The sequence below is a fragment of the Sinocyclocheilus rhinocerous genome, unplaced genomic scaffold (genome assembly GCF_001515625.1).
Source record: "Sinocyclocheilus rhinocerous isolate Xijiao unplaced genomic scaffold, SAMN03320098_v1.1 scaffold320, whole genome shotgun sequence".
Lineage (NCBI taxonomy): Eukaryota > Metazoa > Chordata > Actinopteri > Cypriniformes > Cyprinidae > Sinocyclocheilus > Sinocyclocheilus rhinocerous.
In genome coordinates this window covers 29,661-41,159 of record NW_015638606.1, presented here as the reverse complement: position 1 = coordinate 41,159, position 11,499 = coordinate 29,661, and the positions used below count along the sequence as shown (strand labels likewise).

Below are 11,499 nucleotides of genomic sequence, written 5' to 3'. Positions count from 1 at the left end.
TTTATATAAATAAAACATCTTAAGTTCTGTTCTGAGATTAAAGTCTTTTCTGATTCATTCATACATACATTACGCCATTTTTGTCTGAAAGTCTAATTTCCACCACATCTCAAACCCCATAAACCCCAGCTCCTTATTCGTGCTTATTTCATGCATCCTAAATACACACAATTAAACAATGTTTTCACGCTCTTTGCATAATTTGACAAATGTATAGCTTGATTGGAAATGAAACACAATATAATTTGGTTCAAGTGATATTAACCTTGGGTTTCCTTTGTTTTCTTCACACATCACAAGTCTCACATTCATCTTCACTGACATGGTTGTCTCCTTAACCAAGTACACTTCAAAAAGTGATCAGTGTGATGAAATGACGAAATGATGAAATTATAGCAATTATTTTTACATTTATGTATTTTTACATTTATGTATTTATTTAGCAGATAGTATTGTGCATTTACACAATACATATTAAAATGGATCATGTTTGTTGCACTCTTTGATTTGATTTATCATAGTACACATGTAAACATTCATATTTTTATGATGAATTTTCACATTTTATTGAAAGTCTGAGTCTGGGAAAATAAAATCTACACAACAAAAAATAGTAAAAAACATAACAAATATAAATGCTTAAGACATGATCATGTGTGGCATTGAAAATGGTCAACATGTGACCAAAACGTTTGCCTTGTTTATTTCAGTAAACTTTTTGCATATGATTTCTGGTGGAGTGTGTGTGCAGACTTTTTTCATGCTGTTTACCTTTTGAAGACATGATCATGAACATGAAGTTTCTAAGTTTTAATGTGATTTTTATATTAAAAAAAGTGCAAGAAACACTGTTTCAAGAGGCAATGATGTGATTTATAAGTATATTGGAAAGGCAATATCTGATATAATATTAGATCTGTATTTTATTTTATAGTGTATATTTTACCAAGCCCCAACTATTACAATTCTACAATTCAAAACAAATCAGAGATGTAAATATTTCTTTATCATCCACATGTGCCCCACTGAATCCACATCATCCAATTAGCACCTACATAAATTCCAAAGCGTCATTTTAAGCAGCATCCTCATTTAGCAGCGCGCACATTGAAATCTGACAGATGCTATTGCCGCATTCACTTATCTGAGCATTGCAAGGGTTGTGCTTGTCAAACGTTCTATCATCTTGTGTTTCTCAATCATCTCGCTCCCACTTCCGCTAACTGTGCAGATGTGTGCCAGAAAGCTCTCCAATGCAGTGACTTAACGCTTTGAACAGTAGGATTCATTTAAATGACTATGATTGAGACATCCCTGCCAAAAGCTATTGAATGGCTTTCAATAGCATGCGAGTGTCAGCATTATTAGCGCTTTCAAGAAATCGAACGCCTCGGGTTATATAAATCAAACACTTGATAATTATCTCAGCGCAGTAGGAAAGGAGTCTGGTAAAGTCATCATTTCTCATCTCTAATGAGCAGGGACTAAAGGTCAAGGGAAAAAGTAAAGGTTGTAGAAAAAAGAAGGAAATCTCATCATGTGCTTGCAGTGATACTCATGGTTTGGCATATAGCTGCCATTTCTCTTTATTCACCAAGTCTTCCAACCATATCACATTTAGTATTCACTTTTGATTCATATTCATCGGTGGATGACAGTTTTGAAGTGCAATTGAGTAATACAGAGGACCTGTTTAAATACACTTGACAAATTCAAAAGGAGTCTTATGTTGACTTTATGTTACTACGCCTATTGTGGTTGTTCTGTACTCAAACTCGGTAGTTCAAAAATCAACAGTGCCATACAAAGAGAACAGTAAACAGAATAAAGCAAATAAACGGATTAATTTTTTTTTACTGCGACTCTCCTTGTTTGAAATGAAGAGGATTAAGCATCTCTTGTTTGTAATTGGCTTATTGGAGTGTAAAGACACATTCTCTAATGTGGAAATCTCTAATGTCTCTAATCTCTTTCATTAGCTGTGTTGATGAAATGATACATGAGTGACTTTTCGTATTGAACATCACTAGTCAATAAATCCCCTATATGTCAATTTTTATTCATTATTACGTGACTCTCTGGAATACGTGATTCCGATTGGTCAATTGTAAAGGGATGGTGATGGTAACAAATGGACTACTTACACTGAGCTTCGTGGCGCATTTCCATTTTCAAATATTTGGTCAGTGCTGTCAATACGGATTTGGTGCGCAAGTATTATCAATTATTATTTATGATAATTTTTAAATTAAAATATAATTAATTATGGTGAGGACAATATTACAATATTATTAACTTTACGTGTCAGGACAATATTTTTTGTCACTTTATTGGAAGATTTTAACAAATATTATTACAGCAATGCAACTGAGAATATTGTTTGCTCAAGTAACTCTGAGAGATCAGGGGTTTTTTTTATTTTTTTGCCTTTCATTTCTCATCTCTAATGAGCAGGGACTAAAGGTCAAGGGAAAAAGTAAAGGTTGTAGAAAAAAGAAGGAAATCTCATCATGTGCTTGCAGTGATACTCATGGTTTGGCATATAGCTGCCATTTCTCTTTATTCACCAAGTCTTCCAACCATATCACATTTAGTATTCACTTTTGATTCATATTCATCGGTGGATGACAGTTTTGAAGTGCAATTGAGTAATACAGAGGACCTGTTTAAATACACTTGACAAATTCAAAAGGAGTCTTATGTTGACTTTATGTTACTACGCCTATTGTGGTTGTTCTGTACTCAAACTCGGTAGTTCAAAAATCAACAGTGCCATACAAAGAGAACAGTAAACAGAATAAAGCAAATAAACGGATTAATTTTTTTTTACTGCGACTCTCCTTGTTTGAAATGAAGAGGATTAAGCATCTCTTGTTTGTAATTGGCTTATTGGAGTGTAAAGACACATTCTCTAATGTGGAAATCTCTAATGTCTCTAATCTCTTTCATTAGCTGTGTTGATGAAATGATACATGAGTGACTTTTCGTATTGAACATCACTAGTCAATAAATCCCCTATATGTCAATTTTTATTCATTATTACGTGACTCTCTGGAATACGTGATTCCGATTGGTCAATTGTAAAGGGATGGTGATGGTAACAAATGGACTACTTACACTGAGCTTCGTGGCGCATTTCCATTTTCAAATATTTGGTCAGTGCTGTCAATACGGATTTGGTGCGCAAGTATTATCAATTATTATTTATGATAATTTTTAAATTAAAATATAATTAATTATGGTGAGGACAATATTACAATATTATTAACTTTACGTGTCAGGACAATATTTTTTGTCACTTTATTGGAAGATTTTAACAAATATTATTACAGCAATGCAACTGAGAATATTGTTTGCTCAAGTAACTCTGAGAGATCAGGGTTTTTTTTTATTTTTTTGCCTTCTCTCAGTTTTTCTTTCAAAACAAAGAAGCTGGATGTGTAAGTCAAATGCAAACAAAGAAACCGCCTGTGGGTCTGAGTCATGAACAGAAAGGGCCCTGGGGGATCCCTTCAAGCTGGGAATTTGTCACAGGGGCTGCGTTTTGACCTTTGACATGAAGCTGTGACAGCCCTGATCGTCCAGATTTTCTTTTCTGCATCTCATTTAATAATTCAGAGTAAACAGGGTTCTTTTTTCCTTTGTTGTGTCTCCCTGTTCAATTCTTACACTCACACCCCCACATTCGCACCTCCAGTGAGCACGTCTCTATCAATAAGATCAATGTTATAATTACATTTACCTCTTTGCATAGCAACGTGAATGGCCAAGTACGTATACAAGCTATATTTAGGAACACAGACGACATTGAGCAGAGAAACAGCCTAGGTCATTAAATATATTACATTAGATGTTAAACATGGAAAATATTAGCTGCTGCATTTAACCTTTTCTAGCATCTCTAGGGTCTCTCATGTCATGTGGAATTGCAGTTTATTCACCGTCTGCCCATGTGTCCAGTTGCCACATCATGAGCGGACAGATATACCATGATAACACGGCCCTGCTACCCATGATAGATGTTCCCCTAAAGCTCCACACCTTGAAAAATCCCAACCAACATGCCCCATTACTCATCTTCTGGACCTTGTCGGGCAAATTGAGAGACGGGCTGGCACAGACAAGATGCCACATGGATACAAAGTTGATTAAACGTGGGCTACCTGAGCATTTAATGCATTCTGGGGGCATATTTCCTGCCATGGGTTTACATCATCTTGTACCTTCACAAGACCTCAAATCATTGAGTCCGAAAGGACAGGTCCTGCTTCAAATCAAATAGCCATTACTCATACTTTCACATACCAGCTCGTTGGAAATGACTTTGGCTTTTTCTCATGAACTGTAATTTTAAAGGCCTTTATTTTTTTTATTTTTTATTTTTTTTGTTCTTTCAGTGTTTTTGTTTTGGTAAAATATTTGTTTTTGCCTAAAAAAATTTAATGATATATTTTCAGAAAATATTTCTTAAATATATAGATAGATGGATAGCTCCTTTTTCCGCAGCACATTATTTGAGATGTTTATAGATCATTGCTTTGACTTTGATACAGAAATGAAGACAGTGATCAATCCCAATCACACTAAAGGTGATGACAATTAATGCAAATGAACAACTAAATAATGGTTTGATGAAACTGCTATAAATTAGATTTTTGTCCTCCCCTTTTGAAGATTTAAATAAGGAGCCTAAAAGCTGAAGGGCAAAAACCAAAGGAGGTTGGAGCAGAAAACAGTTCAAGGCAGTATTCAAGGCACAAAGCCTTGTGTTTTCCTCCAGCCGCGTGTGCCAATGGCGTCATAGAAAGCTACAGCTGCGATGCTGGTAAACCCACCAAGTCATTACACACACTGAGGGAGTTCAGCACCCTGAGTTCATAAAACATCATAACCCGTGGGGATTTTCTGCAGAAAACTGTGTGTTCGCCTGTATAATAGAACACATGCATGTGAGCCAGCATACTGACAAAGAGCAAGAAATGTGCACAGTTGCCACACATCTGAGCTTGTCACAGAAAGCAGCAGGAATGACACATCTGTTAGCTGAGATATAAGTGCTGACGCTGACTCCTGTGAACAAAGCAACCAAATGAGAACAACAGATCCCAGCGCACTCCACTCATTAATCGGTGAACTTCCAGTGTTCATTTCTGAGTATTCACGCACAAAGTATATTGTAATATTTCATAATATTGACCTTCTCCCTGAATTACAATTAAGAGGGCTCAACTGAATTTGTAATTACATCAATCAGAACTTCAAAGCCAGAGCATTTGCCCTAAAAGGGCCATAAAGAGAGAACGGTTGATTACCCAGCAAATGCCTAGTGTGAGTCCACTGCTCATAATAGTAATGCAGCATTCAAAGCATCACACAGTGTCTTTCTCATGTGCTCTAGTGAGCTGCCTACAGAGGCAATATTTTAGGGCATCAGAGGTGTTACAAAACCTGAAAACATGTTGTTAAAAACATGTTGTTAAAGGGCCAATCTATACAAATATGGAAGTTCTGTCATCATGTTGTTCCTGTATGACTCTATTTCTTCTGTGGAACATAAAAGAAGATATTTCAAGAAATATCTCGGTGGTTATTTATTTATTTGTTTGTGTTCAACACAGAATGTCTAACGGGTTTGGACCAACATGGGGGTGATGACAGAATTTTCTTTTTTTGATGAACGTTGCCTTTAACCCTATAAAGCCTATTGTATCATGATTGAAATGCAAATTATGAATAACATATTGTACACAATCTACTGCATGCATTGAGTCAACTAATTGATAGTTTACTATTTTTGCCAAGTAAATGGCCTTTTAGTATAATTGTAAAAAATATCCACCTACAAGCCGTCTTTTTGCTGTGATGTGTTTTTACTGATTTTTATAAAGTAAAATAACTTTTATATTATTAGTAATATTTAAAGATGAACACTTACTGGACTGAAGCAACTTAGGTTTAGTTGATTATCTATACTTTTTTTTTTATTTTTTAGAAAAATCATGTTGAAATGTGAGGATCAAATATGATACATCATACATCAAGCTTTTGAGAAATGTTTATGTGCATCTCTCAATTATCATTGTATTGCATTGCATTATATGTTTTGCTCCTCGCAATAAAAATGCCAGAGCTTTGATACATGAGCTTAAGCATTTAAATATCATAGATGACAACCGATATTTGCATGCATTTTCTGTAAGTAGTCTGCTATACTGTTATAAAGATGCCTATTTTTGCTCAGTTTGGGCCTCTGAATAAAACTGAGGTGTTTTTTCCTTCTCGAGTGATCGCACTATATGAGTCATAAAAGCCTGACCAACAACAACAACCATTTTAAAATATATTTCTGACTGTTATTTTATGAGTCACGCTTAGCAGTGTTAAGATATCTTATAGCCAGATTTAAAGGCAGCATTATATACATTCTTTAGAATGCATTGTGACATGTTCAGTGAAAAAATAATCCTGAGATGTTGTATAAAGGTGAGAGAAATGTTAACTCTAAATATACTTGTTAATTTAACAGTAAACTTATTATTTTCAGAGTTGTTTATTTTTATGCTTACTAGTATTGTTCAGTTAGCTTAGCAGCATGTTAACGTCAAACTCTCTTGAAATCAGTTGTGATTCTGCTCTGTTTATTGGCCACAATGGTTTATCAGTTAGTCAGTCTGTTGCAAACAATTGTTTTATAGTAAATGAATGCAAATTACTGTTGAATCTCAATATTTATATAACACTAGCATTTCCTATTTTAATCAGCTAGGTTTATGAGATTTATCAATTCAGTGCCATGCTCTGCAAACATTCTCATTTTGACACTTTAACAAAAGCCATTATGCCTCAGTGCTGACGGAATTTCACATTGTTCAACATCACGGGTCATTAAGGGTCATTATCTTTGTTGAGTAACTATACTTATAGGTCAGCTGTTAACTAACTCATGAATTCTGTTTTTACACATGTACATATACAGTATATATGTATGTGTGTGTGGTTGTACATACACATATGTAGTTGTTTTTTTGGTGTTTGGCTTAGTGTTATGTTAGAATCATTACTCAAAAATGGTGTTATATATAAAAACACTTTCATTTTAGTTTGATTTTTAAATGCAAAAGTCCAGAGGTACAATTAGTTGGTTACTGACATCTTAAATTCTACCTAATTTGCTATTTTCAGCTAGTAGTCAATCAATCTCACTTCCAATGACTATATTCACTAGAATTACAGGCCTAATAATTGTATAGCAAGTTAACAATCACGTCTCTAAAAATAAATGAGGATATTTGTTGCTTAAGCATGTGGAGCAAAATGAAGCATCCAAATTACCCCAAAGCTCCAGAATGTAGCATATTTTATATGGCATTAATCAGTTCACACTGGGAATTACATTAGTGACTAATTGCCTTCAGGAGGAACTGTCACAACATTACATATTGTGAAAATGCTAGAAATTATAACTTTTAATGAATGTATTCAGTAACAATAAAAACAACAATAAAAACCTGATAATTGGTAAACTGCAGGTTACATTACAATATTTGTAACTGTAATGTAAAATATTGTAAAATAAAATTAAATATTTAAATGTAATATAAAAATATAAAAAATTTATATAACATGATTATTTTCATTTAATTCCTTTTTATTATTATTATTATTATTATTATTATTATTATTATATATCTGTTTAGATTTCATTCAAAATGATACTTCTTTTCATTTGTGTTATCAGCTATGTGTTAGGGTGTTGCAAAAATGAGAATTGAATTATTGTGATGTTTTACCAGCTGTTTGGACTCTTATTCTGACAGCACCCATTCACAGAGGATCCACTGGTTATTAAATTAAATGTCCAATGAATGGCTCTAGAAGGTTAATGTTAAAGCAATCTTGCCATTTTAGCTTGCTTTTAACAAGTTCTTTGTTCTTTTATTGTGCCTTGTGTATCATTGGTCTCATACCCACAAAGATGTACCAGGTGAGCTACCGAGCAAGTTTACTTCATTAGAAAAGCCATACATATGATGCTTGGGTATGAGATGCAAATGTGAAAATGTATTGGTTTAAAAATCATGCACCATGGTAAAAGTGTTATGTACATTACATACAAATATTGCTATTGGCAATTATAAGATGCACGGTTGAAGTAAGTGCTAGTAACTAACTGTATTATATAAATACCATTATATAATTCTTAAAAGATTACTGGGTAATGAAATTAAACTTTGATTAATATATTCCATGTACATTCATGACTTATTAATGAAAGTTATTATAACATGCGACTACTTATGGATTTTACAATTATTTGTTCAGCGCGACACACTGGAGCGTACCGAAGACTCAAGCTCAACACCAGGCATTCCCTGCCGCTTGTCTCCGCGGGCGCTTCTTTAGGAAAACAAAACATGTCCTGGCTCTGTGTGGTTGACCACTACCCCATCAAAAAGGCACCTGAAATTGATGAAAGATATTCATATCATCTGGGAGTTTTAAAAGTTAGCACACTGTCTTTGGTATGATACGCTTGGCGCAGAGTTTTTGGCGGATCGCGCAGCGCTTCAGATTGGTTGCTACAAGTTTGAAGTCGAAGCGCGTTTTGGATGAGAATACGCCTGGAAATGGGGGAACAGCGCCGAAGGCACTCAGAATGGATATAACTACTATCCCCTTCCTCTCGCCGAACTCATCCACGGAAACTAATGGCACGAGCGCGCCTAGACCCCCGCCGCATACACAGTACGCTGCGATGCTCATCATTCTCGTGGTTACCGTGATTATCTTGGTGACCATAGTGGGTAACGTATTAGTGGTGGTGGCCGTTTTCACCAGCCGCGCGCTGCGTGCGCCACAGAACCTCTTTCTGGTCTCTTTGGCGTCTGCTGATATTTTGGTGGCCACTTTGGTTATTCCATTCTCCCTAGCCAATGAAGTGATGGGCTACTGGTACTTTGGAAGCACCTGGTGTGCCTTCTACCTGGCTTTGGACGTGCTCTTCTGCACGTCATCCATTGTGCACCTCTGCGCCATAAGTTTGGACCGCTACTGGTCGGTCACCAAGGCGGTCAGCTACAACCTAAAGAGAACCCCGCGGAGAATAAAGTTCATGATCACGGTGGTGTGGGTCATTTCGGCCGTGATTTCCTTCCCACCGCTTCTCATGACCAAACACGACGAGCTGGAGTGCTTGCTGAACAACGAGACCTGGTACATCCTCTCCTCCTGCATGGTGTCGTTTTTTGCGCCTGGTCTCATCATGATTTTGGTGTACTGCAAGATCTACAGGGTGGCCAAACAGCGCGCGTCCACCGTGTTCGTGGCTAAGAACGGGATGGAGCGACAGCCTTCGCAATCCGAGACCTGCTTCGTGCGTAAAGGCAAGTCAGAGATGGAGAGCCCCAGCAGCCACAGCTCAGGCAGCCGAGAGCGCAAAGGCGAACTCGACGACATCGATCTGGAGGAGAGCAGCATCTCCAAAAGACAAAGAAACTCGCAGAGAGAGAGAGAGAGAGAGAGAGAGGGGAGGAGTGAAACGGGCACAAACACTCCCATATTTGTTCAGCGCGACACACTGGAGCGTACCGAAGACTCAAGCTCAACACCAGGCATTCCCTGCCGCTTGTCTCCGCGGGCGCTTCTTTAGGAAAACAAAACATGTCCTGGCTCTGTGTGGTTGACCACTACCCCATCAAAAAGGCACCTGAAATTGATGAAAGATATTCATATCATCTGGGAGTTTTAAAAGTTAGCACACTGTCTTTGGTATGATACGCTTGGCGCAGAGTTTTTGGCGGATCGCGCAGCGCTTCAGATTGGTTGCTACAAGTTTGAAGTCGAAGCGCGTTTTGGATGAGAATACGCCTGCAAATGGGGGAACAGCGCCGAAGGCACTCAGAATGGATATAACTACTATCCCCTTCCTCTCGCCGAACTCATCCACGGAAACTAATGGCACGAGCGCGCCTAGACCCCCGCCGCATACACAGTACGCTGCGATGCTCATCATTCTCGTGGTTACCGTGATTATCTTGGTGACCATAGTGGGTAACGTATTAGTGGTGGTGGCCGTTTTCACCAGCCGCGCGCTGCGTGCGCCACAGAACCTCTTTCTGGTCTCTTTGGCGTCTGCTGATATTTTGGTGGCCACTTTGGTTATTCCATTCTCCCTAGCCAATGAAGTGATGGGCTACTGGTACTTTGGAAGCACCTGGTGTGCCTTCTACCTGGCTTTGGACGTGCTCTTCTGCACGTCATCTATTGTGCACCTCTGCGCCATAAGTTTGGACCGCTACTGGTCTGTCACCAAAGCGGTCAGGTACAACCTAAAGAGAACTCCGCGGAGAATAAAGTTCATGATCACGGTGGTGTGGGTCATTTCGGCCGTGATTTCCTTCCCACCGCTTCTCATGACCAAACACGACGAGCTGGAGTGCTTGCTGAACAACGAGACCTGGTACATCCTCTCCTCCTGCATGGTGTCGTTTTTTGCGCCCGGTCTCATCATGATTTTGGTGTACTGCAAGATCTACAGGGTGGCCAAACAGCGCGCGTCCACCGTGTTCGTGGCTAAGAACGGGATGGAGCGACAGCCTTCGCAATCCGAGACCTGCTTCGTGCGTAAAGGCAAGTCAGAGATGGAGAGCCCCAGCAGCCACAGCTCAGGCAGCCGAGAGCGCAAAGGCGAACTCGACGACATCGGTCTGGAGGACAGCAGCGTCTCCAACAGACAAAGAAACTCGCGCTTCGCCAAGAGCAGGAAGGTGGAAGGTGCACACGCGTGCCCAAAGCAAAATGGACGGCTGTCATGGGCATGTAGCCGCGCGTCGGACCTCGATCAGGAGCCGAAGGCGCGTCAGCTGTCTTTGTCCAAGTCCAAACTGGCACAGATGCGAGAGAAGCGCTTCACCTTCGTGCTGGCAGTGGTTATGGGGGTGTTCGTGCTCTGCTGGTTTCCTTTTTTCTTCACGTACAGCCTTCATGCCATATGCCGAGAAAGTTGCACAATACCGGATTCTCTATTTAATCTCTTTTTCTGGATTGGTTACTGCAACAGCTCTGTGAACCCCATAATTTATACCATTTTCAATAGAGACTTTAGGAAAGCGTTCAAGAGGATTATGTGCAAGCATTCTATACGCACGTAAAAGCACACACATATGTGTATGGGTCAATGACGAATAAAAGTGTCAGAGATTATAAAGAGGGGGAATCTTTTGAAAATATAATAATAATAATAAATAATAATAATAATATAACATAATACACTGTAAAAAGTGGTAACCTGCGATTGTAACATTAAAGAGCTATTTCGACCTGATCTTACCCTTAAATTTAGTTTTGTTGGTGTAACCTAATATATTTAGGTTGATTCAGCAATTTTTTAGGTTACCATTTTTTCAGTGTATAATATATACACATATCTGCCTTAAAATGTCAAGTGGTGTAATCATTAAATAAAAGCTACTACAATTATTTCCTTGCACATTGAACATG

The 11,499-nt window shown here is 38.2% G+C and overlaps 2 protein-coding genes across 2 annotated transcripts; both read left to right on the top strand.

Annotated features, from left to right (window-relative positions):
- Positions 1-8,426: 8,426 nt before the first annotated feature.
- LOC107749936 (alpha-2Db adrenergic receptor-like) lies at positions 8,427-9,649 on the top strand. Its single transcript, XM_016565187.1, has one exon. It carries the CDS (start codon positions 8,525-8,527, stop codon positions 9,647-9,649), a length of 1,125 nt encoding a protein of 374 aa, XP_016420673.1. The 5' UTR covers positions 8,427-8,524.
- A 253-nt stretch (positions 9,650-9,902) lies between these two features.
- On the top strand, positions 9,903-11,206 carry LOC107749943 (alpha-2Db adrenergic receptor-like). Its single transcript, XM_016565192.1, has one exon. It carries the CDS (start codon positions 9,903-9,905, stop codon positions 11,148-11,150), a length of 1,248 nt encoding a protein of 415 aa, XP_016420678.1. The 3' UTR covers positions 11,151-11,206.
- The last annotated feature ends 293 nt before the right edge of the window (positions 11,207-11,499 follow it).